At 50.3% G+C, this 27,793-nt stretch overlaps 15 protein-coding genes across 15 annotated transcripts; 6 read left to right on the top strand and 9 right to left on the bottom strand.

Moving 5' to 3' along the window:
- Positions 1-186: 186 nt before the first annotated feature.
- Positions 187-2,325, bottom strand: N7515_005326 (uncharacterized protein; the record flags this gene model as incomplete). The annotated part of the gene is made up of 1 exon (XM_056666070.1): positions 187-2,325. The coding sequence occupies one exon, from the start codon at positions 2,323-2,325 to the stop codon at positions 187-189; it is 2,139 nt and encodes a 712-aa protein (XP_056519666.1).
- A 925-nt stretch (positions 2,326-3,250) lies between these two features.
- On the top strand, positions 3,251-4,004 carry N7515_005325 (uncharacterized protein; the record flags this gene model as incomplete). Its single annotated transcript, XM_056666069.1, has 2 exons — positions 3,251-3,889; positions 3,954-4,004. 2 exons carry the CDS (start codon positions 3,251-3,253, stop codon positions 4,002-4,004), a joined length of 690 nt encoding a protein of 229 aa, XP_056519665.1.
- Positions 4,005-4,346: 342 nt separating this feature from the next.
- N7515_005324 (nucleotide triphosphate diphosphatase NUDT15) lies at positions 4,347-4,980 on the bottom strand (the record flags this gene model as incomplete). Its single annotated transcript, XM_056666068.1, has 3 exons — positions 4,347-4,505; positions 4,586-4,788; positions 4,893-4,980. 3 exons carry the CDS (start codon positions 4,978-4,980, stop codon positions 4,347-4,349), a joined length of 450 nt encoding a protein of 149 aa, XP_056519664.1.
- Positions 4,981-5,461: 481 nt separating this feature from the next.
- On the bottom strand, positions 5,462-6,558 carry N7515_005323 (inositol-pentakisphosphate 2-kinase; the record flags this gene model as incomplete). The annotated part of the gene is made up of 2 exons (XM_056666067.1): positions 5,462-5,665; positions 5,731-6,558. The coding sequence occupies 2 exons, from the start codon at positions 6,556-6,558 to the stop codon at positions 5,462-5,464; spliced, it is 1,032 nt and encodes a 343-aa protein (XP_056519663.1).
- An 848-nt stretch (positions 6,559-7,406) lies between these two features.
- Positions 7,407-8,105, top strand: N7515_005322 (thiamine-binding protein; the record flags this gene model as incomplete). Its single annotated transcript, XM_056666066.1, has 4 exons — positions 7,407-7,472; positions 7,550-7,655; positions 7,875-7,977; positions 8,039-8,105. The coding sequence occupies 4 exons, from the start codon at positions 7,407-7,409 to the stop codon at positions 8,103-8,105; spliced, it is 342 nt and encodes a 113-aa protein (XP_056519662.1).
- Positions 8,106-8,251: 146 nt separating this feature from the next.
- N7515_005321 (uncharacterized protein) lies at positions 8,252-9,560 on the bottom strand (the record flags this gene model as incomplete). The annotated part of the gene is made up of 3 exons (XM_056666065.1): positions 8,252-9,072; positions 9,141-9,316; positions 9,373-9,560. The coding sequence occupies 3 exons, from the start codon at positions 9,558-9,560 to the stop codon at positions 8,252-8,254; spliced, it is 1,185 nt and encodes a 394-aa protein (XP_056519661.1).
- Positions 9,561-9,872: 312 nt separating this feature from the next.
- Positions 9,873-12,377, bottom strand: N7515_005320 (uncharacterized protein; the record flags this gene model as incomplete). Its single annotated transcript, XM_056666064.1, has 1 exon — positions 9,873-12,377. The coding sequence occupies one exon, from the start codon at positions 12,375-12,377 to the stop codon at positions 9,873-9,875; it is 2,505 nt and encodes an 834-aa protein (XP_056519660.1).
- Positions 12,378-12,671: 294 nt separating this feature from the next.
- Positions 12,672-13,306, top strand: N7515_005319 (cytochrome c oxidase subunit 7; the record flags this gene model as incomplete). The annotated part of the gene is made up of 5 exons (XM_056666063.1): positions 12,672-12,703; positions 12,880-12,958; positions 13,036-13,096; positions 13,163-13,194; positions 13,286-13,306. The coding sequence occupies 5 exons, from the start codon at positions 12,672-12,674 to the stop codon at positions 13,304-13,306; spliced, it is 225 nt and encodes a 74-aa protein (XP_056519659.1).
- Positions 13,307-15,091: 1,785 nt separating this feature from the next.
- Positions 15,092-17,405, top strand: N7515_005318 (uncharacterized protein; the record flags this gene model as incomplete). The annotated part of the gene is made up of 6 exons (XM_056666062.1): positions 15,092-15,165; positions 15,221-15,374; positions 15,440-15,495; positions 15,553-15,941; positions 15,993-16,885; positions 16,956-17,405. 6 exons carry the CDS (start codon positions 15,092-15,094, stop codon positions 17,403-17,405), a joined length of 2,016 nt encoding a protein of 671 aa, XP_056519658.1.
- A 139-nt stretch (positions 17,406-17,544) lies between these two features.
- On the bottom strand, positions 17,545-19,122 carry N7515_005317 (uncharacterized protein; the record flags this gene model as incomplete). Its single annotated transcript, XM_056666061.1, has 4 exons — positions 17,545-17,963; positions 18,016-18,493; positions 18,566-18,903; positions 18,963-19,122. 4 exons carry the CDS (start codon positions 19,120-19,122, stop codon positions 17,545-17,547), a joined length of 1,395 nt encoding a protein of 464 aa, XP_056519657.1.
- A 1,078-nt stretch (positions 19,123-20,200) lies between these two features.
- N7515_005316 (indoleamine 2,3-dioxygenase) lies at positions 20,201-21,606 on the top strand (the record flags this gene model as incomplete). The annotated part of the gene is made up of 3 exons (XM_056666060.1): positions 20,201-20,497; positions 20,583-21,191; positions 21,244-21,606. 3 exons carry the CDS (start codon positions 20,201-20,203, stop codon positions 21,604-21,606), a joined length of 1,269 nt encoding a protein of 422 aa, XP_056519656.1.
- A 649-nt stretch (positions 21,607-22,255) lies between these two features.
- yaf9 (YEATS domain-containing protein YAF9) lies at positions 22,256-23,120 on the bottom strand (the record flags this gene model as incomplete). The annotated part of the gene is made up of 3 exons (XM_056666059.1): positions 22,256-22,962; positions 23,009-23,033; positions 23,088-23,120. 3 exons carry the CDS (start codon positions 23,118-23,120, stop codon positions 22,256-22,258), a joined length of 765 nt encoding a protein of 254 aa, XP_056519655.1.
- A 324-nt stretch (positions 23,121-23,444) lies between these two features.
- Positions 23,445-24,488, top strand: horA (ubiquinone biosynthesis protein COQ11; the record flags this gene model as incomplete). Its single annotated transcript, XM_056666058.1, has 4 exons — positions 23,445-23,490; positions 23,549-23,603; positions 23,661-24,001; positions 24,067-24,488. 4 exons carry the CDS (start codon positions 23,445-23,447, stop codon positions 24,486-24,488), a joined length of 864 nt encoding a protein of 287 aa, XP_056519654.1.
- A 236-nt stretch (positions 24,489-24,724) lies between these two features.
- N7515_005313 (pre-mRNA-splicing factor SYF2) lies at positions 24,725-25,672 on the bottom strand (the record flags this gene model as incomplete). Its single annotated transcript, XM_056666057.1, has 2 exons — positions 24,725-25,390; positions 25,466-25,672. 2 exons carry the CDS (start codon positions 25,670-25,672, stop codon positions 24,725-24,727), a joined length of 873 nt encoding a protein of 290 aa, XP_056519653.1.
- A 970-nt stretch (positions 25,673-26,642) lies between these two features.
- Positions 26,643-27,224, bottom strand: N7515_005312 (HNH endonuclease signature motif containing protein; the record flags this gene model as incomplete). Its single annotated transcript, XM_056666056.1, has 1 exon — positions 26,643-27,224. The coding sequence occupies one exon, from the start codon at positions 27,222-27,224 to the stop codon at positions 26,643-26,645; it is 582 nt and encodes a 193-aa protein (XP_056519652.1).
- Between the last annotated feature and the right edge of the window lie 569 nt (positions 27,225-27,793).

The raw sequence follows: 27,793 nt of genomic DNA, 5'->3' as shown, positions 1-27,793 counted from the left end.
AAGGGGGTGACTCAGCAAGGCTAGACCCGGAGGTATTTGAACAGGTACAAGTCTAAGTCTTGGGATTGTACACAGTAGCTATAGAACAGGCGTCACAGATTTTTGGAATATCATCAATTCATTTCTTGACTTCGAGTCGGGGTATCTTTTAATATCACGCTAATGAACTACAACAATCATGCACACTCACGTCACACGAAGACGTTTGGGATCTTCTGCCTCTGGAAATAGTCGTCGTTTGACCGATCGCTGCAAAGTCGGTAGACATTTCAAAGTGGACCGATGAAAGTCGATGATCAATGCCCGGCCAAGTTCTTCATTCCATAAAATATTGTCACGCGAAAGATCGTCGTGAATGATTCCCAAGGCTTTGATTTCTCTGTTTGATTTGCGAATTTCGTGGCGGAGCCAAGGCGCCAGCTCCATCGATGCCGTACTTTGTCCTCCCCAGCCCATCACGAGCATATGACGAATCTCTCCAGCTCCGTGAAGAAAGTAGATTTTCGCCAGGTCAATGGTACCCAGGAAAACAGGCACAGCCGACCCTTGAACCTTTCGCAGAATTTGGTATATCTGCGCTTCGCCGGAGACTTCTTTCCACAGCCCAGACGTGGTTCCTTTTCCGATGACCGTGTAGCCGTATTCGATGCAGGTAAGTTTGAACGGTGCACCGTATCCGCCACAACCTCCGAGAGGTATGCAGCGGTCAATGTTTTCGTCCAGTTGTGCTTTAAGTAAACCCAACAAATCTCCTGAGGTTATCGGATGTCGGAGATCGTCCTTAGTTCGACGATGAAGCATCACGTTTGGACAGCAGTCGTCTAGGACACCGCCAGACTGCAATCCAAGTAAACATCGTTGAGTGCAAAACTGTGCATTGCGATGCCGGGTCTGGTTGCCTTGATCATTACCCCTGTCCCGTCGACGAGCTGCTTGTTGGGTAGACGGGGATGACGCGACTTGGCTGAGCCCCCGCTTGCGACTTGTTGCTTGATTCGAATCGGAGCCCGATGAGTCTGGCGACTGCGAGCGACGTGATACATCTGACGGTGCGCAGCCCGCCTGAGACCGAGTGCGGCGGGTTGCTGCTGGTGGAGAACCCGGCGGAGACGATGGCGGATCATAAGGTGAACCGGATTTCGGACTCCAATACTCCGGATGGGTACTACTTGAGTGCAAACGCTCCATGTCTTCTCTGGGAATCTGAGAACGGGTGTGGTCAAAGCTGGTCTTCCAAATAGGAAGGTCTGGTCGTGTAGAATTTCGCCATTCCTGGCCACGCACAGTCGAACGGAAGGCCATCAAACACAGACACAGTGTCCTCGCAACAGAGGTCTTCTGTAGCTGAGAACTATCTTCAACTTCAGGGCCCAATTCGCTATTAGGCTCACAAAGAAAGTAGTACAACGTGCCCGGGTCGTCAGGTGGAACACGGAGTAGGACTCGAGCAATCCCGTTTGTCACATAGGAATATTCGAGCCCTTCCTGAATCATCACGTGGTATTCCTGGACAAGCACAGAGCAGACAAGTCGCTCTGCATTGTATTTCAACTTTGCTTCCTGCTCTGTTTCAATTTTGTTTTTACTGACCATCTCCTCCCATAAGTCCATCGGTCGGAGGCCCATACGAAGGGCCACGACAGGAAGCTTGTATGGCGGTTTATACTCGACGGTCGTTAGAACCGTGCTAGTGGTGCCGTCGACACGATGGATGCAGTACTGGTCAGGTCTTGGCCGGCGTATACTGGACGGTTGGCTTGCATCCGCTTCAATAGGTTCGTTCTGGTTCAAGGAATTCGTATGATTTCTGAACTCGATTGCATCACCGAGGCCAAACTCGTCGCGAGCAGCGGGTATTTTGCACAACTCGGAAATGATATCGCGGACATGCGTTTCCACGGCGGATCGCTCATAGGCCTCGAGGTCTCGCTCGCTGCTTATGGGCGTAATCGAATACTCTCGACCTAACCCTTCCAGCTGATCCAATGATTTAAACAGACGTAGCGCTCCTTCTGGTGTCAGCTGAAGATAGCCAGATACGGACCGGTAGAGCTCCGACAGTTCTGTCGAGCAGCCGCTCCAGGGTTCTAATCGTATCGGGCAATATTTCCCAGTGGGAAGGGGTATTTTCCCGGTAGTCGAGCGAGACGGTGTCTCAACTCTCAACGGTCGAGAGAGGAGGTTGTGGGAATGGCGCAAGAACTCCACGAAAGTAGTGGGTCGGATGAGCTCTTCGACCTGTTTCTGTCTCTCTTCGAGCTGCTTGAGCCTTTCCTCTAACTGCTTTGAACGCAGCTTGTAATCTGGAGAACTGTTGTCGGCCATAGAGAAAAAGGGAGAATATGTCGCTAGAGAAAGAGGGAGAATATGTCACCAAGAGGCGCGGTGAGTGTTACCTCAGTGAGTCTTACCCCGTGTTGTTGTGATATATGTGAAATGTGATAGTGATACCCGTCAATCACGTGATGTGATTATTCATCATTTTTTGTTTACTTTTGGTAGTTACGCAACTTACTGTGTACGCTCCTTCCTCGCATCTCATGACTATCATTGGGAGTATGGTCATGAATCGATTCAGAACACACAGATCCATCATCATCCCTCCTTTCCTTATTCCACAGTCCTTCCACCCCCTCCTCCTCTTCTTAGTCTTCTACACAGTAGTATCAACCTATTCACTTTACGCCTCTAGTACTCAGAGTCTCAGAGTAACTAATAACGCTAACAGTAAGTTCAAAGTCTGTTCAGTACTTCAGTAACAGTACGATCACGTGGTCATTTCATCGAACCTATCAAAAAGGCCGGTGACTCTGCCTGAGAGTTCCCGCCGTACCTCGATGATCATATCCGAGGTTGTTTTCTCTTTCACTCGCTTAGCTGACGATATGTATGACGGTGGATTCCGATTCTCATGGAGAGATGCAAGGATGACTCGTCCTACCCCCACTGAACAACTTTCCTCAACCCCCACAAGACGTCGAGACCAGCCATAGCGTGCATTTACCCCGCCGCTATCTCTCAGATAGCTTCATGAGGTGTAGGTATACTCCCCTCCCCTCGGTAAAGCTGTGGCGCAGCAGCATCACGGACATTGCACAGGATAAATGCCGCAGCAGGGATATCAAAAGCACGATACATTGCATACATCACATACATCATTGCCTAAATATAAAAATATAAAAGCCTTCCCCTCACCAGTGACCACTCCTAGACCCTTGACCTAGGTTAACCCCCATCCTCGGACCTCACCATGTCAGCAACCTACTACTCGAATGTCCGAGTCCTCCCACACACACAACGCAAACCCCTCCGCTCCCCAAATCGCGACATCGCCTTCCGAACCCAATACATAACCCGCACAAAGACAACCCTCGTCCTCCGCCCCTACGGCAACCCCCACTCAGCCGTCGCCTACAAAATAACAGAAGAGGACCACACCCCGCAATTCACCGTCACCGGCCGCAAATACACAGACCGCTCCTGTCGCGAGTTCCGCGATGCATCCGGCCTGCCGCTCTTCGAGCTTCATCGCAAGTGGTCGTGGAGTAATAGCTGGTCGGTTAGCTTGCCCGGGTGTGACACGGCGACGATAGCGACGGGGGCGCCGCGGTGGACGCTGGGGAATACGGCGTTTGGGAACTTTAATCTTTCGTTTGAGAATGCGGCGGCGTATCCGGGGAAGAGTAAGGAGGAGAAGATGATGACGCTTAATGTTGAGAGACATGGGGGGAGGTTGGCGCTTTTTGATGTCGTCGATGGGGATAGGAAGGTGGCGGAGATTAGGGAGAGTATTTGGCATAATGAGAAGTTGGCTTTGATGTTGATGTCGAGGTTGGGGTCGAGGCCTGCGCTGGATATTGTTGTTATGCCGGGTGTTGATGTTTCGTTGGTGAGTATTTGCTTCTTTCTGGGTCATCTTTCTGGGGGAATTGGGTTGACTGACATGTTGGTAGGTTGCGACTATTGCGGTCATTGTGTCGGATTGGGTGTATGGTTCGAGTTGATGTTTTCCTGTTGATTTCTTTGCATTGAGCGTTAGCCAGCGTCAGCCCAGCGAATGTAGTTCTCTCCACTTGGAGGGTACATTGAGTGGTTCTTGAATTTATGAGAAATGTGAATACGATTCCTTGTTCCAGCAATCATACGAAGATGCCGGATCTTATATGAACGACTGACAGCTGCAGCAGTAATAAACTTGTATTCCTATAGAGGGCTTAACCCAGGTAGCAACAGGCAAGAGAAGATCGTGACTACGGAGTAAGATCTTATACTACACGGTTACACCCTGGGCACTGGTTTCAAGTATGTACTACTATACTAGATACCTACTATCTCAAGGATTCAGATCAAACCCTAAACTCCGGCCTCTGTCTAAACAAATCCAAAAGAGGCATAAACAACTTCATCCCCCTAGACCCATCACCCTCCATCTCCTCCTCCCCATACGCCCGCATCGCATCCCAAGAAATCCATTCCCAACTTTCACACTTCTCCGGTTCGAGAGTCTGACCGTTTCATCAGCCAGTGTTTCTCAACAGACTAGGGCATCAGGAAGAGGAAAAAGGAAATGAGAAAATAAACTCACCTGCGGCTCAACACCCTCCTCACAAATCCCACCCATGAAAACAGTAACATAATGCTTCTTCTCGGCTGCCATGATGGAATTGGTGGCAGTCAGGAATCGCACGTCGCTGATTTGTAGACCTGTTTCTTCGAGGGTCTCGCGCATAGCGCAGGTTTCGAAGGTTTCGTTGAATTCGAGGTGGCCGCCTGGTAAACCCCATGTTTCTGTAGCAATGGATTTAGTTCTTTACCTCTTTGATATTGTAGGGATACAGGTAGGTTATAGGCTTATTGTACGGAGTATGTTCTTATATACATGCTTGACGTACCGGCACCATGACTGCCCTTTCGCTTGCCGATGAGGAACTGGCCCTCGGTGTTGAAGACGAAGACACCGATTCCGACTCTTGGATTCATTTGGGATTGGCGGTGGAGATGGTGAAGGAGGTGAATTGTAGGATGGTCTGATTTTGACTCTTATCGGAAGCGGGGGGAGATGCTGATCTTCAGCTTCAGCTTCAGGTACGGAGAGTACTCATTTCCCTAACATCGATCTATTTACAGGTATCGATACATAACCTATGACATCTACAAAACACCAATCTTAATATCAGAACCGACGAAGAAAGCAAGTATGTATTACCCATATTAATGCAGGTGGGAGGCGTATAAATCCATATAGAAACATCCAGTCATAGGCAACAAATAACACAAAACAGCCGCCGTGGTCCAAACCCCATATAGTGAAAAACAATAAAACCACAGAAAACCACACGAAAAAGACAATGAAAAAGTACTGTACAAACAAGTCATGACATGAATTTACTCGCTCAGGACAGACCGCAACATTCGCACAATTCGCATCAATGCAGATGGGATAAGTATAGCTATACCGAGGTCATATTGCAAGGGACTGAGAGGGCCTTCGCGTGTGCAAAGCGCACTCGCTTGAACCTTGACCGATGTTGCTACCCCGATACCAACCCTCTTCGATCAATTGGGTTTCCAGGTCTCGCCAGTAACCGGCCTTTCCGCCAGCACCTGACTTGAGATCGAGGTCGCCAAGGCGGATTTGAACGGGTGCTCTTTCATCATTGGGAATCTGTGAAGGGTGTCAGTACTCTCAGCAAGTAAACAACCCTTAGCAAGTAAACAGGTTGAGCTCACCTTAATAAACATCGTACAGTCCCGCAGAGTCATCGCAAGCGACATCCCCCGAGAATGCGCTGGCGGCCCGTGCAGTCCAACCTCCCTCTCACTCTTCTGCAACGACTGCAATCTCAGCATCGTCGGATTCCGATACAAGATCCGAGCCAGCCGCGCTCGGTCCTTGCATCCCTTAATCGACCCCGTCGCCCGCAGCACGTTCTCAAATTGCTCCGAGACAAGGTCCAGCGGACAAAACGACCGCTGCTCTTTCAGGCCCAGCAGCAGTGCCTCGCGGTTCTTCATCTCCCGCAGCGCACAGGTCCGACATCTTTGTGCGGTGCTAGGTGCTGAAGGCGACTGGTTCAACCATTTCGGTTTCAGCTCGGCCAGATACGCGCCCGGTTCGCCGGCCGTCGTCATGTCGGTAATGAGCAAACCGAATGGTTCGTTTAGGCAGAGATAGTTGCCATGGCGCTTTTTCGGACGCGCGTCATTTAGTTCTGCGGTTCGCAGTTGGTCGTTGCAGCGCGAGAGGAGACCCTCTGGGAGTCGGATGAGGGTTTGGTCGACTAGTTCGTCGGGGGTGAATAAGGGTCGGATGATGGTGTCGAAGTTTCGGACAATCTCTTTGTAAGGAATGTCGGCTGCTGTTTCTTTGCGGAGTCGAAGGAGTTTCCCCCTTAGTTGGGCTGGTAGAGAATAGTCTGCATTACTTGGGGAGAGAGATATGTCCTTTGGTGCGCGTGCTGTGTTTGCGACAAATCGATAAATGACGTTTGCCCCTCCCTCGGCGAGGTAGACGAGCTGAACTCCCCGAGGGAGCTCCAGGAGATTAGGCTTGGTCATCCGTTAGAAGATGAGTATCAGGTTATCGTGATCATGACGTGATTGTTAAATATAGAATGTTATTGTCTGAGATCCAGACCGATTCGCAAATCGAGGAGCGATTGGTCGAAACGAGTTCAGATCGCTCATGCATATGCATCCAAGATGCTTAAATCCATTCAGACGGGCTAAACCCCGTTTAGTGGCCGGATGACTGAGATATCCAATCAAGGACCCGGACAAATGGCGCACGAGATACGGGAGACAGTCGTACGGCGCTGGACACGGCTTTTCACAGACGGAAATGGACGGATAGGAGAGGTTTCAAAGTATTAAAAGGAGAAACCGAGACAAAGGACACAAAGAGCACAAAGAATCCGCTCGAATTAAAAAAAGAAACCGGGGGGAAACGCAGGGTTCGTGTGGGGAGTGGCTGATTAGTAGGTGGCGTACCCCTGGAGTCGATCATGCCAATCAGAGGAAAAAGGAAGCCTTAAGCATTTGAAGTATTCCAGGGAATCATCATTCTTATTCCGTAGGGACTCGAGGAGAAAAAAAGAGAAGAGCGATTGAAGTCGCATTTATCAGGTGCAATTGGCGGTCAGCAATCGGACATGTCGTATATCAAAATGAGGCGCTGTGCAGGAAATGTGAGATGATGCAGAGGCTCGAGGGCAAGTCAGTCAGATAAGTTATCGTCGTTCAGCCCTGTGGAGGGTCACTTGACCTCGACATCATTCAGCTCTCATCGCGGAGTTGTATGCCGCATACTCCGTACCTTAGATATTGTTTCCCCTCTAAAACCTTCCCCCACCATATTTTCCATCCACACATTCACAACATAGACCTAATCAACAATCCAATTCGCAATGTCTGGTTCCCCGATCAATATCCCAACACCCACCCACTGTACCGCTGACTTCTGTCTAATCCCCGTAAGGAAACCCTCATGAAATGGAACAACCAGGTCACATCATCCCGCAATCCCGCCAATCTAACAGCATAACCCCAGATCGGCACCTCTTCACCATCGGTCGCAGATGAAATCGCCGACGTCCAGCGACTGGTCCAAACCTGCGGCTTGAAGTATGTCATGCATTCCGCAGGCACAACCCTCGGTACGGTTACATCCCTGATCTATACTACGACCGTATTATGCTTTTGCCTCGCAGATCCAGCTTTCCCAATTGTGTGGGGACCTGTTCGCTCATCTCATCTCCCCAGTTGTAGCTGTATCTGCAGCTGCAACTGAAATGCGAGAGAGAATGAGGGGAAAAGAGCTGACAGCTTATGTGACACGCCGATTACTGTTGTTTACTGACTGCTTCTGTTTATAGAAGGATCTTGGGACCGGGTTCATCAGGTTATCGGTCAGGCGCACACCATTCTTCATCAGAAGGGGATTGTTCGGATTCAAACTACTGTCCGGATTGGAACGAGGTGAGTGGATATGGCTGTTCAGTTTCGATTTCTCTGGTTATTTGGCTAATTGTTGATCTAGGACTGATAAAGTGCAGTCCTTTGAGGATAAGGTGACGAAGGTGCGTGAGATATTGGGGAAGGACTAGACTGCCTTTAATGGAATCAATATGCTGAAGCAAGAGGCCGACTTTGAATCATTCCATTCGTAAGACTATATAGCCCATAAACCCCATTCCATCCCAATTCTAACCCAAACGCCCTGCAAATTTAGACCCCATATCCCATGCTATCGTCAAGGACAAGTAGATCCCGAATATAAACGCTCCACAAGAATATAGAGAAACATCAGAAAGAAACTCCTCCACCAAGCAAATTCCCCCAATTCCCCCCCCGTCCAAATCCAATTCCCCATCGATACATCCGCCCCCGCCCTCGCTGAAGCAGCAAGCTCAACAAGCGCCTTGAACACATTCTCATTAGCCGCCGCACCACTCGTCGGCTCCTCCGACTTCGAAACACTCTTCCTTCCAACAGCATTGGACACATTATTCAGATTATCAACCGTCTCAATCGCCGGCCCCCGATTGAAGAAATCAACCATAATAAACGTCGGCTGTCGACCACCCCACGCCTTCTTACACGCGCTCGCCGTCGACCCCAGATTCCCCACTCCGCCTGATGCGGCGTTCGTCGTCGCCACGTAGCTCGCGTTTGGGTACTCGATGTCCAGCATCGCGAAGTCGCTCGAGTACAGGAAGTGATTCATTAGTGGCAGCAGGTTGGCGGATAATGCGGCGCCGCTGTTGCCTTGGTATTCCGAGGGTCGGTCGACTTCGCAGGTGAAGTTTGAGGGGAAGGATACGTCGTAGGGGTTTTCCCAGATGTAGGTCCATTCGTTTAGGAGGTAGGGATGGGCTGAGTCTGTGTCGATGGGGGCGACGAAGACGACGAGGCGTTTGCCTGTGTCGATCATTGTTTGGAGTGTTGGCCATGTTTTGGGTGCGGTGTTTCCTTCTGGTTCGTAGGCATAGTCAGTTATGTTGGCGGATGTGAATTCGGTGTTGAGGTCGGAGGCTGAGGCGTTGTCCGAGTTGACGAGGAGGATTGTTACCACTGTTTTAGAGGTATTGTTAGGGCTTTCTTTCGTCTGGGAATAGCATAAATGGTGTGGATGGGCTCACCCTCGTTTGGATTATCATCTAGCCAGCCCTTGATGTCTTTTAACCAATCTCTCAGTCGTCCGGCGTCAAGCAGAGAACATGTACTATGACAGAGACGCCATTGTGAGTTGTCCTTGTGCACTTGTGCTGTCACTAGTCGGACACCGGCTGATAGCTGTGTGAGGGTATCATAGTATCTGGGAATTGGTTAGTTTCAGTCGAGATGGTGTGGGGATCGAAGGGATAAACATACTGGTCGCCAGCTAGCGAGTTCCCAGTAGTCTCATCTCGTACAAAGGGACTATCGTGGGCTCCGAGATGTGTGATTTCCCCATAGGATTTGGAGCAAAGGTCGGGAGAGTTGTTGCATGCTGTCGTACGGGTTTGGAGGGGATTCGCAAGGATCACGGGCAGCAAAGCTAGGAAGGTGAATACTCGCATGACTTTTACACAAATGACACAAATGATATATGAGATGTAACAATATCAGGACAATAAAAGAGTAAAATAAGTAAAGAATGAAAAAGAGCACAAGAAATAAACAGAATGCCTAGAGGCCGCGTTTATGCCGCGTTGCCGTCTCAACTATTCTTAGATCGGGTGGATCTGCACTGCCCATTGGACTATGTGGAGGACTTTTTATCGTCGATCACAAGCAAATGATGTTTCAACTGCTCAAAAGCATGACTGTGGGTATTATGAACTATTTACAAAATGCTATTATACATGGACGCTTGACACGTCTAAGACGACTTATAGTCCTTTCAGCGACAGACGTATACCTGGAGCGCGTCGCTTCGTCCGGGCAGATCGTGGTGGATTTACCAACTCCTGCGGGTTCTGCTCCATCCCATCAAAAAGAGACTGGTCCCCCCAAGCCTCGAATACATCGTTCAACACCTGCTGTAGAGGATACGGGTTCCGCCGTCGCAGCATGCGGTTCATGCGTCGCGCGGATAGAACATGGTGGCTGTAGAGCATAGCCAGGCGGTGGCGCACTGCCTGTGAGATCAATCGTTTGTCAAGACGAAGGCCGGATCGTTCCAGCTCTCGCAGTAGAATCAGACCCCGCACCCATGGGACGAGCTTGTCATGAACTTGAGGGTTTGGATGGGAAATGGCAAATTTTGATGCGGTCGTGTCGAGCACGCGGAACTTGAATCCCCAGGAGACGATAGCTGCTTGCATTTGGGGCGTGAAAATCAAGTCGAGCATTCGCCGGTCGCGACCGTTGGGCTGCTTGGGATCGAGAGGCTTGGAGAATGCTACGTGCGACCGGGCCATCTGCCCAGGGCTTTCCGCATATTGACGGACAAGCCATGTGCAGCAGTCTCGAAGTTTGTCCCAGTCCGCCCATGCATCCGCCATACCGAGACGCTTGAGCATCTCAATCCAGAAGGCAGCACTGACATAGCCTCCTGCGGGGACCACACGCTTCAGAATCTTGAAGATGAAAACTACTTCCTCGACGGCAGACAGACGTTGGCCTGGGGGCGGACGATGGTTCATGCGGCGAGGGGTGAGAATCTGCTCGGCCATGAAATCCACACTTTCTTCGCTCAGAGTACGCCCCCGGAGGGCTAGCTCATCGGTGACCTTGCCCGCTGCGCTTAATTCCCGGGCCGCAATGTGCTTTCGGAAATGGATGTCGTGGAGGTCGGGTGAGGTGGGATAAAGCTCCGCCAACACCGCTAGGGTCATATTGTACAGTCGCCAATCCCGAGCCATATAATAAGATACCAACATTGACTCCTGCATGCGCTTGTCTTCGAGAACGTCCGGGTGCTGGTCGCTGCGAAGAAGGTCGGAGAGAAGGATGTCGCGATTTTGGGTTGCGAGTTTCTGGACTAACCGGGAGAACACAGTGCTACCGACAGAAATTCCAGACTGCTTGAGGACTTTGAGCTTCTCCAGAAGATCTTGATTGCCGTGAGCTCTCGTAGCCAGCTCGCGCAACGTCCTATGGCCAATCTCGGTGACACCGAGCATTTTCAAACCACCAACGATCATGTCAAAGTTCAGTGCACGAGTAGCAAACATCTTAGCACCGATGTCATCTTTATAGGGCTTTCCGTCCTGCGATTCTTTCGCATCGGATTGTGGGGTGGTGTCTATTGGGCCAGGTTGGTCAATCGATGCTTCGGTATCGAACCGCTTTTTGACATAGCCACGGAGTCGATTGAACTCCCTCCGCAACCCAAACTTCTCAACGTATTCCAGCAATGGCTGTATTTCATCGGGAGTTTGTGGATGATCCTGGATATGAGCAAAGAAATGATGCATCGAGATCGCCGCTTCTCCGTGGCCTTGTTGGATAAGCATCGAGATGACAGGCCCGTAAAAGTTGCGGTCGGGGGTTGTAGAACATATAGTTTGGAATGCCTTCAGGCCCGGCGGCAAGGATGACCACTCGAGATCAGCGACAGTCGCAATTTCCGTGCCAGCCGGATGAGACGTCGAGCGGATCGCCGAGGGTAAGACTTGCAGCACATCATGCGCGCTAGCCAAACCAGCACGTTGAAGCTTCTTGTGGCTTTCGATGGCACGGTGCGTTAGGCTCTGGTCAAGGAGTTCGCCCACCACGCGCTCATATAGCTGTGGCCATCGACTGCCATGTTGCTTCCACAAATCGATAGCGTAGTCCAGCACTTCTTTGAGAAATAGCTCTCGCCTCAATCCCATGTCCACAAAGCTTTGCCAGAAGATATCCGCTTGGTCTCCCGCAACCGGGAGCCGTACCCCATCCACTCGAACCATGAGCCCTTCCCATATTTCTAGTGTGCCGTGGTCTCCGTAGTGTCGCTGGCGATATCGTAGGAGTTCCTCCCACAGGTCGAAATTATGTCGCTGGTCCGGATTATCCACTAAACGCGTCCCAATGTCGTTGAGGTGTCCGACGTCCGATTCGAATTCAAGCCTGTCTGGTCGAAGCGCCAGAAGCTTGGTAGGGCATTGCTTAGAAAAAGTGTTGGGGTTCCGCTTCGTAGCAGGCGTAGCTACAGAGTTGCTCGCTTCATCGGAGGTTTCAATGTCGTAGATGGAAAAGCTGAATGGCCGTTTCCCTCGGCGCGAGTCTTCAAGTTGCTGCCGGGCTAGGCCGTTGTCAGATTCATCGGGGTGATTTGCACTTCGCGAATTGCATCGTAAACACCGGTATCTGGACTCCAACTGCTCAATTCCGGCCGGTACTGCTGTAAGCGTGTCAAGGATCGAGACGGCGGACGGCCTCTTCAACAATCGCAGAAGCGCCGGGCGCATGAGTGGTGAAGGAATAAAGATCGGGATGGCAAATTCTCGCTGCCAAACATCCTTTTCGATTCCTCGAGGACAATCCGACAAGCTTGCTATTGAACGTCCAAAAGTTGTTGCGCTCCAGGGCACTTTTTTGACGCTTTGCCTTTTCGGGATGATGACCTGACACGACCTCTGATTTGATCAGGTGATGGATGGCACGTGATACGATATCCAGCTCATTCCGGATCGACTTCACATCCCCATTTCGCCCACGTCGTACCTAAGCTCCCCACTCCTTCTTCGCTCAGAACCGCCAAAATGTTCCGTGCTACTAGCTCCCGTATGGCTGGGTATGTGGCCCCTTCGAATTGCTCCAAAACACCCCCGCGCACAATCCCGACCACGAGAGTGCGACCATTGAATTTCCTCCCGCGATCCTCGGCCTTCAAATTGCAATTGATGCGCCTGCGAGGGAACGCTATACCGCCAATCTAGTACAACCAATACTGACTCATTGTTTTCTCAGCTTCGTGTTCCGTGAGAACCGTGTGCCTTACTACCAGCGTCTCTTCCAGAACCACGATGGCAAGCGTCAATGGTGGAAGGTCAGTACACACCCTGAAGGGGCACCTACGCCCTCAATGAGCTCCCTCAAGAAACTGACGTTGGAATTGTGTCACAGACTTCCCGCTCCGCCTACATCATGTACCCCTACCTCATTTCCGTCTACGGTCTCGGTGCTGGTGAGTGAACCCGTCTTTTCCCGATACACCCAAAACAGTTGCAGATGGAATGCTAATTGACAATAGCCACTACCTACGCCATGTGCCGCATGGTCCTCGTAAGTTTCACCAATCCGCTATCCGCTATCCTTCCCCCACCGACGAGAAGGGTGGGTAATCGAGCACGTTCACATGCTGACTCTTTAACAGGGCCACAAGACTTGGATCTAAACGGTAGACCGTGGATATCTGGTAGGAATATATGATGCCAATTCCAGTTCTCTTTCTTAAGCTGTGTCATCAGCTGTTTTTTGTATGGTGTATTTCTACTCCAGAAGGGGGTTAGATGGGTTGGCAGCCACGCAGATTGGAGCTGTACATATGATAAATTGAAGCGCCAATCCAAGAGATGTCGCCGCATAACTACCTATCTTTCTGATGAATTAAGTCAGCTTGGCTGCTCTTGCATCCGTCGAACAGTAAGCAGGAGATGGAGATGAGGTTTTCTAGCTACTAGTCATAGTACAGGGAGTCTCTTTGAGTTGCTTCAACCTCCGCGAAACTGCGCGAGACATAGTCTTACTCTGCATCCCTAAGTAAATGTATGTCTACGTTGCGGCTTCTAGTCATCAAATATGGTTGTCCGGAAGTTGAAAAGAATCATATACAGAACAGGTGACCCCAGCCACCTCGACGGAAATCATTCAAAGGCCGGGAGTAACGACAGATCCATACAACAGCAACGTGACAGGCAGAGCTTGAGTTGTTGTACGGATGGCTGTTGGTAATGCCAACAACTTATCAGGATACGAGGGTGGGGAGGATGGGTGTAGTAAGAGAATGAACTTGGAGTTGGAGAGGCGAGCAAAAGGCTGTGTACATCGTAGAAGGCGCACCAACCATGTCTACCATCAAGAGCTATTCCTTGGTCACATCTCGAACATCTTCTGCGACTTGCCTTGTACTAGCACCCGGTCCTGCTGATCGTGAAGGCTTCACTCAACATCTTAGGATGTCCGCTGGAGGCGAGTAGCAGGTCCGGGACCAGTCGGCCACGGAGTGAGAGCCAATCTAGAAGATCAAGTGCTTGTAAAAGGCAAGTCACAGAAGAAGTTCGCTAGGGGACCCAGCAAAATCTCATGACAGGATAGATATCGGTTGTAAGTGAAGGGTCACTGTTGCGGGTAGGGAGGATGGGTTTAGTAAGAGCATCAACTGGGAGTCGGAGAGGCGAGCAAGAGCTTTGTACATCGTAGAAAGCGCACCAACCATGTCTACCGTCAAGAGCTATTCCTTGGTCACAAGTCGAACATCTTCTGCGACCTGCCTTGTACTAGCACCCGGTCCTGCTGATGGTGAAGGCTCTCTGCACTCAACATCTTACGATGTCCGTGAAGGCGAGTAGCACGGAGTGAGAGCCAAATTAGTAGATCGGGTGTTCGTACAAGGCAAGTCGCAGAAGAAGTTCGCTAGGGGACCCAGCAAAATCTCATGACAGGATAGATATTGGTTGTAGGTGAAGGGTCACGGTTGTGGATAGGGAGCTGTAAAGGAATCCATCTCGGTAGAAGAGATATGATTTTATCCATAGAGACCTCTTTACCTTGGTTAGAGGATGGTTGACAAGTGAGAAGATTCTTCTGTGTCGGGTATGTGAAATGGCAAAGAACAAAGAGTTGCGAGCTGGGGTAGCTGGGTGTTTATATGCTGTCAGTGTGCACGTGACCACGCGGCGGTTACCCAGGCCGGGCCGGGTCCGGACCCGAGATTGTCCCTCCAGCGCTAAGTTGGCCCAATCCCAATCCAGGAAAGGATAGTATAACAGTTCTTGAGAAATCATACTCCTCTCTAAAAAACTGTATGCACCGCAGCACCGGTATATCATATTTTGATTATTCGATACTCCGGTCACGTCGATCAGCCTTCTACAATGCCCTATCCGTCCTCCTAGAATATGTTCTAGTCAGACAAACTGCTACAACACCTCGCGACTAAGATTCGGTTTCCCATGTAAGAATGGAAGATGAGATTTTTGACTATGCACCGCGACCCTCGAAAAAGCGGGTACGGCAGGCTTGTGAGCCTTGCAGGTGAGTGTCGGCCCGCCAATCTGTTTCATGCAATTGCCGTTGACCAATCTCTCAGGCGAAAGAAAGCCAAATGTCCTGGAGAACAGCCAGTCTGCTCTCTGTGTGCTAGGTTGGGACAGCAATGCCTATACGCCGACGAAAGGCGTCGGCCGCTGTCTGAGTCAAGTCCAAGGCCCAATGATTCAGACCTGCGAGCACCTCGGGTTCTAGTGGGTCATTTCTTTGCCTCTGTGAGGCTCCCTATGCGTATATCCAATTGCTAAACGTATTCTAGGAAGACAGACTGCAAAACCTTGAAGGCAAACTGGAGCAGGTTCTTGATGTGCTAGGGTGAGGGACCTACAGTATCTACATTGGGGCTATGACTTACCAGAAACACCTCTGCAGTGGGAGAAACGAGCCACAACGACAGGCAGCACCTCTTGTTCCACCGACACTGTCGATGACAGGTTCATCTGTCAGCTTACCGCCGTGGGAGGAGATAGTTCCTATCGCGGAACTATATTTGCTGTACTGTGAATCTCAACCTTTGCCTCTTTTCCACAAGGACGGCTTTCTGTCTAATCTACAGACACGGGATGCCGAGCTTCTCTTCGCTATATTGGCACTTGGTCTTCGATTCTCATACGATCATCGTATCAGGGCCGATTTCTCTGCTCTCGTCACCGGCTATGCCGAGGTTGCTCGCAGTCTTGTAATGAAAAGAGTCTCAGAAGGGCCGGTGGAACTATCAACACTTCAATGTCTCTGCATCTTGAGCTTAGTTGACTTCACGAGTATGATTTCAGAACATCCAATGTCCAGAAACCGGCTAATGATTCTACCAGATGGCAATACACACCGTTCCAGTATTCACAGCAGCTTGGCAATGAACCTTGCCCAGTGCGCCAATCTGGGACAAGAGCCCCGTTCATCAACAAGCACCACATTTCGCGAGGAACGCAGACGGTGTTTCTGGAGCATATGTCTTCTGAAGCGATTACACGGCGAAGACTTCTCGATCCTAGACATACCCGATGCCCCAGGCCCTCCATACCCCCGGAGCCCAGCACGACCAGCGCGCTTCCTCTCCCCGGGACCATCAATTGTCGAAATGCGCCGAAGTGACATGGAGGATGAAGGAATAATTGCATATGTGGTGATGTTAAGCGAAGTGTTCGCAAGGACAGCACGATATGTTCGACTCCATGGACGCCCAAGCAACGTCCCACCATGGTCTCCTGAATCCGAATACTCGAAGATCCTGGCGTTACAGATGGTAATGGAGACTCGCATGCCATACCTCCACCGATTCAAGCCCGCGAATCTCAGTGAACGCTCCTTGGACGAGCTGCAGGCACATCGTGAATACTGGGGGCCATGGTTCCTGAACCAATTCATGTATCACACCAATCTCTGTCTACTCAACCACCCTCTTCTGCTTTCGCTAAGCCTGAGGAATTTCCGGAGTACTATTCCTGAGATCTTCCTACAACATACGTCGGATTTGATCTCCTCTCATACGACATGGATCATTCACTTCATCAACTACCTTGAAGAGAAGTCGTTCCTAGTATCGGATCCGGTACTAGGATATAGCGCAGCTGTCGTGGCTACGATCGAGTTACAGCTCAGCTTTACAGATAATGCAACGATCAGAGAACAGAAGCGCGAGAGATTCACCAAGTGCGTCAAGTTCGTGCAGACAATAGGGGAAAGATGGCCGCACATGGCTCGATTGGTATGGTCCCCAGCCCACTTAACTTCCTTCGTATCTCATATCAGACATTAACCGTTTATGTTATAATCAGGCACACAGGCTTCAACGCCTAGAAGACGCCGTTTCAGCCACCTACCAATCAGACCCGGAAGCGCAAAATCAAAGCCTTCTGATTGATCTGTCCCGGTTCTGGGAGATCCTTGAATACTCATCCAACAGCGACACTGACTCTGCTAGGCGCCTCTTCGGAGACACCCTTTATGCCGGATCCTCTTCTGCGGGTACAGAGGTATCTCAAACATCTCCCTTGCCTGCCCCGTTCCGCCTGAGTGCCCAGGAAGGGGATACTCCCAATATCCAGTCTCAATCGTTCGACAATGCCGCTTTTCCTAGCCAAGACTATGCCGCGAACTCGTTGGTCTCGCCGCAGCAGTTGACGCTATCCAATGATGGGTATTCTATTCTTGCTGCAAATTTCTTTTCTCAGGGGCAGGAGTTCCTGCGCAGTGGAGATAACTGGGATAGTATAGGGAATTTCTGAGGCGGGCAATAGTGTATTTGTATCATTATGAGATATCCTTCGTATGCTATCTACGATGCTTAATAGCCTATTCATGTCCACGGCATCATGTTCATGCATTGCATTATTATGTCCACATGGAATGTTAACTATGACGACCCTAACTAGAAGCCAAAGCCCCCTTGAGCTCCTTGACAAAGTTGAACACTTCAGAGAAAGTGTTGTACAACGGCACAGGCGCTACACGGACAACACCTGGTTCCCGCTTGTCGCAAATAATACCAGCATCCTGCAAACGTTCGGAGACCTTGTGCAGCAAGCCAGGCTTGAGCAAAAGGCTCAGCTGAGCGCCTCGAGCTAGGTGATCCGATGGTGTAATAATATCAAACAGGCGAGTCTCCTCCTCGGTATCCTTCAGAAGCAGGAACTCCAAATAAGCCGTCAGCTTCAAAGACTTCTGACGCAGATCCGCCATGGAGGTCTGATCGAATACAGACAAAGCCGCGCAAAGACACGTCAAATCAATGACTGATGGGTTGGAGACCTGGAAGCCTCCAGCTCCAGGAATGGGCTTGAACTCTGCCGGGAGTCAGCACTCTATTTGTTCAAACGACAATCGGACGAAACTCACTATTATCCATCTTGAATCGCACGGAGCGGTCACCGCCATACCATCCAGTCAAACGATGACGGAACTTTGGAGCATCGGGTCCAGCGCTGTAATCAACCTCGCCATGTTTCTCATGCACAAATATTCCACCCATCGCCCCGGGCCCGGCGTTGCCGTACTTGTATGTGCACCAGGCTGCGAAGTCGACATTCCACTCGTGCAGCTGCAGCGGCACATTTCCAAATGCGTGTGCCATATCCCAGCCAACGACGAGACCCTTCGCTTGGGCATATTTGGTGATTGTCGGGATGTCGAATAGCTGTCCAGTGTAGTACTGGATTCCGGGAAGAAGAAGCAGTGCTGCGGTTTCGGCATGCTCGTCGATATACGACAAGATCTTTTCCGTTGAGATCTCATACTGTCCCTCGTCTGGACCAATGAGGACCATGTTCTCCTTTGCGTCAATGTCATGCCAGGCAATGTGTGATTCAATCGCATACTATGGACAATGTCAGCTAAGAGCGCGGAATTGTCGCAATGCCGATTCAGATGAATCATGCGGGTAACTTACATGATCACTGGGGAACGCCTTCCAGTCCATCAGGATCTTGCGCTTGGTCTCGGTCGGCTTATAAAAGCTCGCGAGCAACAGGTGGAGGTTAGTTGTCAGTGTGCCCATGGCTGCGACCTCTTCGGGCGCTGCCCCGACAATCTTCGACATCGAAGCAGCTGCTTGCTCCGACAAAAGCTGCCATGGACCTAAGGGAGACCCTTCGAGTCCAGTAAAGTGACCACAGACCCCGATGGAGGACCAAGTATCCAACTGGGCCTCCATATACTTCGACACCGCCTTGGGCTGGATACCAAGGGAGTTGCCACAGAAGTATATGCTTGGCTCTGATGATAGACCTGTCAACGTTGATTAGCATCTGTGGCGATTAATGTTTCGTTATTTCTGCGATTCTCACCTGGCTTCGCCAGCTTCTTTGTTGCCAGATTGGCCTTAGAGGGAATGATGAACTGGTCCCGGAACTCACGCAGAGGATCCGCTGCATCCAGAGATGCGGCGTACTCTGCCGAGGCTGCCTCTACAGGGAAGACAGGCTTGGAAGCTTTGGTGCCCGTCATATCGGCGATTGTTGTGAAGTACGTGTCTAGCGTGTCTAGCGTGTTGGGTTGACAAGTTGAGTGCCGAGAGTCAGCGCTGAACTTAACTTTTGAGGCAAGGAATGAAAGACGAGATGTTCTTGCAATTTGGACTCGATTGCCCGGGTCTTTTTTTGCTTTTTATACCAAGTGACAAGTCCAGAATGGAATCGGGCTACGTGACAATGCAACTCGCATGGCAGCCCGGATGCTGTTCCGCTTCCGTCTCCCCGACCCGTCTCCACGATGTGCATTGGTCGTCAGTGGTCGAACGTCGTGGGGACTCTTCCCGTATTCCAATTCTGCTCCAAGATTGTGTTCCGTTCCTACGGAGTATGTGCTAATCATTACATGAAGGTTTGGATATGATTTTCGTTTTGTTTTACGGAGTACTCCGTGCTGATAGACTTTGTGCTTTCATTAATGTGGATCTCTTCTCATAGGCCGTCGATTACGCTGCATGCTTTGCAGACCACTTGCGTCTATACCATGCCGCCCAGCTAGCAGGGAAGGCAATCAAAATATCTATTCAAACGAAAGAGGAAAGCCAAACTATGTGCTCAGATCGTCAAGTCCGTGAATTGTGAATTAACCCCCAAGCCACGAGACAAGCGGTCTACGACGAACAAAGAGAAGAAGCCAGAGAGACGTTTCTATCGGTACATGTATCTGGGCAAAGGAATCGCTGAGCCTATACCCAGGAATATTGAAATGAACGAGCACATGTGGACCTGGAAGTCTTCCATGGTTACAGAGCAGATCCACGAACCGCTGTATATGAGAGGCGGATGCCGGATATACATCCGGCTCTGTTCCGGATTGTATAGATATGGACGAAACGACCCCGGTGCAAGCCGAAGGCGTCAAATAAAGGCTCCATAGTGTCATGGATTTATTTGAAATATTATGCTAAGCCTAAAAAGCAGTGACTTCCTTCTCCTTTGTTTATAACATGCCAATTGCATTTGCTTCCTTGAACCAACACTTCGTGAACCAACACTTCTTGAACCAACACCCGGACTCATTGAGCCAAAACTCCTACACAACTCCATCTTCCACGATGCGGCAATCATCAGAAGCTATGCTCGACGATCTCTTTGAGGGTTACGATGAGCAAGGCTTCCTCTCCGAGGGCCTACCACTGGCCAGACTCACAAACCCTTATTACAACGTCTGGGAAGATCTATCCGACCAACTTCCGGATCTCATTCAGACAAACCAGATCCGTGAGAAGATCGACCTCCTGCCAATCTGCTCAACCAATTATCTCCAAACAGAGCCAGAATGGCGTCGGGCATGTGTCATCATGGGATATCTAGCACATGCCTATATCTGGGGAGGAGAGACTCCAAAAGATGTAAGATCCTCTCCCTCTAGCATCCTCTCCCTCTAGCATCCTCTCCCTCTAGATATAAAAAAAAACCCTTCTAACACTCAGTCAGAGACTCCCCCCTCAAATCTCCAAGCCCTTCCTGGAGATTTCATCCCATCTCGAACTCCCAGCCTGCGCAACCTACGCAGGCCTCACACTCTGGAACTACAAACCCACCCACCCAGGCTCAGACATCACAGACCCGGACAATCTCCACGTGCAGACCTCCTTCACCGGCACAAAAGACGAAGAGTGGTTCATGGTCATTTCCGTCGCGGTCGAAGCCAAAGGTGTCGGGCTGATCTCGCTGATGCGGGATGCTATCAAGGCAGTGGCTGCTAACGACGCAGATCTCCTCACGGCCCTGTTGTGCAGGTTTGCAGACGGTCTGAGCGATCTGACACTAACCCTCAAGAGGATGTACGAGCATAACCGACCTGCTGTGTTCTTCCATCAGCTAAGGCCGTTTTTGGCTGGGAGTAAGAATATGGGTCATGCTGGTCTGCCGAAGGGTGTGTACTATGACCTTGGGGATGGGGTTGAAAGACCCGGAAATTGGTTGCAGTTGAGTGGTGGGAGTAATGCTCAGAGCTCTCTGATTCAGGCGCTTGATATCTTCCTTGGTATCACGCATTCTGCTACGGATGGGAAGCAGACTTCCGGTCCTAGTTTCATTCAGGTATGAGAAGAGCAATTTGGAACTTGTGGAGCAAGTATTGACAGAAACATAGCAAATGAGAGACTACATGCCTGGTCCCCATCGACGCTTTCTCGAAGCTCTGACCCCTCAGGCTAATGTGCGTCCGTTCGTTGTTGAGTCGACAAATCAGGCTCTTAAGGATGCCTACAATGCAGCTGTGAACGAACTGAAGAACTTCCGAGACACACATATCCAGATGGTGACCCGGTACATCGTCATGGCAGCGAGGCAGCCCAACCCAGCTGAAGAGGGCAAATGCAAGATGAATCTAGCCACAGTCAGTTCGCAGGTACAGGATGTAGATGCGAAGACTGGGCTCGCTGGCACTGGTGGCACCGACTTGATACCATTTCTCAAGAAGACCAGAGATACGGTTCAAGACGCCAAGTGCTAGAGACTAAAACGGGCTCGTGATGATTTAACGATGGTTTTGTATATAAATTTGCTTGTTCATATAGTCAATTGGTATTATTGATTGTATTGGGTACTATGGTTCAAGTTGACCTCGTAGAAAATCACATTATCACATGTGGGGTATCATAGGCTCTGTGGTCGTGTAGATAGCAACGGGGCCTGGTTGGTTGTCGTGATCGCCACGTACCATGCAAAGGTAGTAGATGCCTGAATCAGCCATATTTCAAATTTCACATGATTGGGGTCAGTGAGATCAGGGATCCATTCCCAGTACCTCCGGAATGCATGGCTTGGAGGACATCGTTTCGATGGCAATGGAACAGAGCCCGTATGTAGTTCCTGGTGGTACACCTCCAAGAAAGCAGATGTCCAAGCCTGATTCTCATGACTAGGATATATGCAATAGTCGTGACATTTCGACAGCAAAAGACAGGCTCAGTCTTTTACAGCAATCATCAAAAGCAGTCAAAACACAGGATGCGACTGCTCGGGTGCAGAGCCCCGGCACTGAGAAACGTGTCGGATCGGGGTGGTGGGAATTATTGACGAGGCACATCTGACAAGCGCTGGAAGCCAACCGCGCGGTGGTGGCTGGCCTCGTTTTCTGACTTGAGGCACGAGTGGAGAATTCACCGTTTCTTCGTATTGGCGGGCACACCCTCACTCTCTCGCAGCTGGGCCAAATACTTCTCCCTCTCGATAAGGCGCTCCTTCTCTTCCTTGATCATCTGCTCCACCGTCCGAGTAGCCTCGGCCATGCGATCAAGTTCCTTGCCCTCCGTATCCTGACTGTACGGGTTGCCCGGTCTGCCGGGGTAATCTGGGGTATCATTGATCGGGATCTCCGCCGTCCTGGTTGGTGGACTGGTTTTGGCGTTCTTTCCCTTGCTCTTGGCAGACTGGGGACCAGCAGGACCACCGGTAAGAACTTCGTAAAACGGTTCGATGGGCTCGTTGAAAATGATCTCCTCGTAGTTCTGGCTGATCACATCATCCCCGCGCTCTTTCATGCCCTCCGCATCCGGTCCGTATGGGTGTAACTTCAGGCTGTGCCAGAGTGTTTGGGCTTTCTCGTTCGACTCGGGCACAAAGTAGAGCTTGATTTGGATCTCGAATTCACCCCAGCCGGTTTCAGAAATTTCGAAAGGAGGCTTCTCGATTGAGCGCACATTGTGGGCGTAGGTCTCGTGCAGCTTGAATTGGACTTTCTTAAGCCAGTAGGAGATGTCCTCGCCGTTGACTCCTTGGACGAAGATCGTCCAGCGGTGGGTGTGGTCGGCAGGGGTATCTGAGGGCTTATCTTTGTCCGTGAAGGGATGCGCTCTGCTGCCAAAGACTATGTTCGTTAGCTTGCGACTGTCGGCAGTGACGCGTGGACATACCAAATGGCCGATACACCGAGACGCCCTGGCGAGCGGGTTAGTTATGTTTCAGGTGTATTTCTCGGGCTTTAGAACTTACCCTGACGCGCTTGTTTCCTGTTGCAGATGGCATGTTGATACTTGATGGGAGACGGATGGGAAATGGATTGTCCAGAACAAGGGCGCAAGAAAGTGGAAAATGGATAGTCCGCCCGGAGCTCCTGTGGCTCGATGGCAAAGGCAAATGATCAAGAATGACGCGAAGAGCAGGATATTGTTAAGAAACAATTGACTGGTGAAAGCTGCTCTTTTCTTCAATCTGAATCTCTTGTGGATAATTTTATTTCTGACTCAAATTCCGTGAGTCCACTACAGCTCGTAAATAGCAGCAATTACCGCAATCCGGCCTATTGACATCATTCTCCGAAGCTATCCCAGAGCTACTGTCAGCTACAGCATGGCAGCCAAGGTACTAATCGTCGCCGGAGGAAGCGGCTTTTTGGGTATGTAGAACATGTCCTGTGTAAAGCTTGCTTTCGGTTTACTGACTGAACATCCTAGGGTCTAGAATCTGTAAAGCCGCAGCGGCAAGGGGATGGACTGTTACATCGATTAGGTAGCTTTTCTTCCATGCATGGATTTACCTGAGAGCGCAATGCTAATCTTCATCTAGTCGATCTGGTGAGCCTCGGTGGGACACAATCACCGATTCTCCAGAGCGCCCTAGCTGGGCGAGCTCTGTGGAGTGGGCCAAGGCCGATATTCTCAAGCCAGAGACTTACAAGTCACATCTGAAAGGTGCCACTGCTGTCGTCCACACGATGGGCATTCTCTTGGAGGCCGACTACAAGGGCGTTGTTCAAGGCAAAGAGCCAATTTTCAGTGGCCTCCAGCGAGCCTTTAGTACCTCCAAGCTTGGCAGCCAGAACCCTCTGGCAAGACAAGAGGGCGAGGCTTTAGAGCCAAAGGAGAGAGATGGGCAATTGACCTATGAATTGATGAACCGGGATTCAGGTATGTACAATTGATGTTGAGTGATGATGACTGAGATCCCGTTGTGAAACTGACGTGTAATCTAGCTATCGCACTAGCTCAAGAGTCCAGGAATGAGAAGGTCCCGGCCTTCGTTTACATCTCTGCCGCAGCCGGGGCACCGATTCTGCCGGCCAGGTACATTACCACCAAACGGGATGCAGAGGCAGCCATCACATCCAACCTCCCGGACCTACGAAGCATCTTTGTCCGCCCCGGCTTCATGTATGACTCGAGCCGGAAGTTCACGCTGCCAATCGCAATGGGTGGCTTCATTGCCTCTGAGTTTAACAACTTCCTCGGGAAAAGGCTTGGGTTCCTCGGGTCTATGGCCGAAAAGCCTCTCAAAGTCGACGTTGTGGGCGAAGCGGTGGTTGAGGCATTGGAGGATGAGACCACTAAGGGAGTGGTCGAGACAAAACAGATCGAGGCACTTGCAACAAAAGCATGGCGGAAGACAATGCTCTGAGTCTGCTGGCTGACCGAGTGGCCTTGGCTGTCTGTATAGTATGTTTGGATAGAGAAGATTCGGAAAACGCGTGGAATCTCTGCTCGCTGGTTGGCACCTTGTGCCTCCCAAGACAGTATCGGAATTCCACTCATGTAAATTATCGCAACCACTTCTGAATCGCATTAAATCATAGTACCACGTTCGAAACTGTCCCGGATTTCGGTTGTGTACTAGAACACGTTAGCAAAGGATTCTCACAAGAATTGACAAGTACCACCAACCTTGTTGTAGAAGCGAGCCAGTTTCTGGTTGAACTGTCTGTTCTTTTCGTTGATGTATGTGACATCACCGTCATCATCGCCACCACGACGCTCCTTGCGTTTCTTCAAGCGCACATCCTCGGCCTTCTGGATATCGTTGACCAGTCTGTCGACAGCAGCACGATCCGGTTTGCTTTCCGTAAAGCCAGTCGAGTCCGCAGTAGAGTAGAAGCTACCATTCTTGTCGACTGCAATCATTTCACCATCTTCGGTCTCCACAATCTCAAGGTCACCGTTGGCTGCAGCTCGCTCAATCGCAGCGAGCTTCTCCTTTTCATAGGCCTCCAAGTTCGGGGGCAGTTCTCTCAGCTGTCTCTTGTACACTTTCTGAGCATCTTGAGTGTAATCTTGGAAAGCTACGTTGTCTCGGTGACGCTGCTTCTTTTCCATACGCCTATCCCATTTCTCGGATTCTTCGACTGTCCAATCCCATGCGCGTTTGCGTTCGAAGTCCTCCCCGGAAGCTTCGGTGTCTGCTTTGAGGAGGTTGTGTGAGGCGAACGCATGCTTGCGATTCAACGTGTTCATCAAGGCGGGATCGGTGGTCAGACGCTGAGATTCGGCCGCGGTTTCTTTCAAGTTGCGCTCAGTCGCAGATTTCTATGACTTGATCAGTATTACGGTGCGGGTTGGCCATGGATATTGACTCGCGCGAATCCTTTGAGTGCCACTTACAGCTCGAGCCTTTAGAGCTTTGAACCTGTCCATTCTCTCGCGCGCTTTAGATGCGGCGTCATCTTTTTTGTCTTCTGGTGGGCTGTTGTCTTTGTTTTCAGAGGCTGCGACAGGCGACTTGGGAGTGTCCTCGATCGGTTGCTCAGTCGTCTGTTCTTGGCTTGGTTCGTCCTTTGCGGACTTTTCCGCATTTCTTGTTCGGACCATGATTGCTGAATACTGCAGTAGGCCGAGGGAGATTATCAGTGGACTGCAGAAGTTGCTTTGGTGGCAGTGAGTTTGAGATTCAGAAGATGGCGGTTGATAAAGTACGCAGCTGTGTACTTATCAGCAGGCTCAGGCTCAGACCAACCTAAGGTAACATGATTGGCTGAGTCATGTGAGATCACATGACATCCCTATTAATCAATAACACTATAACACAAACCTGAATCTCTTCAAGATTCAGACAAAGTCACAAAGGGCCTAGAGGAGGAGCCTTTAATTCTAAGTCCTAGTTGCAGCTTGATCGCAGCCCAATGTCCTCGAACCGTAGCCATGCAGAACTTCACACCAAGAAGGCGGGGAAAAGGGTCTGAGACGGTCACGAATATGCAGGCTGAGTGACCCTAAGCTGCTTACTGAATGGCCCTGAGTTACTCAAACGTCAACGCAGAGATAAGTCCATTTTTCAAACTAAGTGGAATCGGGGGGAGATGCTATTGGGAGCACCACACAATGAAGAAAGTGGACTGTGACAGAAAAGTTGAACGAACTTAACATAAGAGTATAGTGATATCACTGATATTTGATTCCAATAACAAAGAGAGATACGGAAAGCCAAAGCTGATCATGACTATTCTAAAGGCCATGCGACTGTTACGGAAAACGAGGACAGCCGAAGCAATAAGACTGGATCTCTCTGTTGATGGGTCCAGAGCTAAGAAGCTAGCTAAAGATAGTGGTCCGGTCCATCACCTGGCCTAACCTGTAACTGCGACCGTGACAACCGCTTTCCCGATTATCCAAGTTAGTATGTCCATGGATTATTCTCAGTGTCAGAAAATTTCGCCCGTAGGCGTCCTTTATTCTCTGTAGGGCGTTGGTTCTCTGTAGTCTTTTGGGAATCGGATGTTTCATCGACATTCGGGGGTAGCAGTGAGAGGCCGCTCACTGCATCTTGCTTCTCCGGAGGACGTTACTTGTCTGCAGACCTGTAGGAATCGGGCGTTCTGTTGGCACTCGAGGGTAGTAGTGAGAGGCTGCTCACAGCAAGAAGGTCTTCGATGTTGGTGCTTCCACTCGGGGCAAGCCCACCACAGTCTTCAAAATCTTTCAGGACCTTGTCGATTATCTCCGCCTGGCCACTCATATGTAGAAAGTTTGCAATAGAGGCGTGGATTTCGAGAAGGTTAGGATCTGGAAGTTCCCAACTTCCTTTGTGAACTCTGAACTTGGTAAGACGATTTTTAGGTAAATTTCGTATTGGCCCCGTGGCGGTATCTGGAAAGGTCTTGATTCGATATTGGTGAGCAACTCCGGTTGCTTCAAAAATGAGTCTGAATTGACCGAATTCCGTGTGAAGTTGAGAGTCTAGCATCAGGACATTCTTTTCCAAATTGATCTGTTCTGAGGTAAAGGACATATTGCGAAGAACTGGAAAGTAGCGCCTTAGGTTGACCCAAATCTTCGCATGTCTGTCCACTGCCTCGCCGTCATTGGCCTGAAAGGATCCAAGTGCAGATGGAATTATGTGGGCCGCTTCAAGATGGGTCGTCATTGCGTTCCGTGGATGGGCGCGGCTGTGACTGTACTGCCCCGTTGCAAGACATTTGTTGCCATCTCTTTCTAAACAGTGGTGCCGGAGTTGCAACTGAGAGCTTCTACTGATGGGCCCGATGTTTAGGCTCTTGAGATTCTCGATTGAATCTTCAATGCCAGAACGCGGAGATGGAGTGATTTCAGTGGGTGTTTTGCCACCCTGTGCTTTCATAGGAATCAATAATTCACTCCTGATGCTTTGGACCAGTTGCCGAAGCGTCTCATCGTTTGCACACCCCGAAACGTCCCCCGCCAGATTTTTTTCCCGTCAGGAGGAAGGATCTTGAAGAAGTCACAGAGGAATTACTTTGTTTTGTCCGTGGGCTCAAGTGGTGCGTAACTATTGAGCTTTCGATCTAGCATCTAGCTTGATTATGAGTATCGAGAAGAGAAGACACAGAAGGACTCACCATCTTTAAGGATGATGACATTCTGCCGATTACCCAGGTTGGGGTGCGCTTGGGGCCAGTCTGGAGGATATGGCAGTTGCAGTAAAAGCAAGGCGGCCAAATTAGCTGTGACAGTTGA

Source organism: Penicillium bovifimosum, assembly GCF_028826915.1.
Source record: "Penicillium bovifimosum strain IBT 22155 chromosome Unknown utg000005l_segment0_segment0, whole genome shotgun sequence".
NCBI lineage: Eukaryota > Fungi > Ascomycota > Eurotiomycetes > Eurotiales > Aspergillaceae > Penicillium > Penicillium bovifimosum.
Note: the sequence above shows the minus strand (reverse complement) of the source record. Positions and strands in the feature narration are given on the sequence as shown.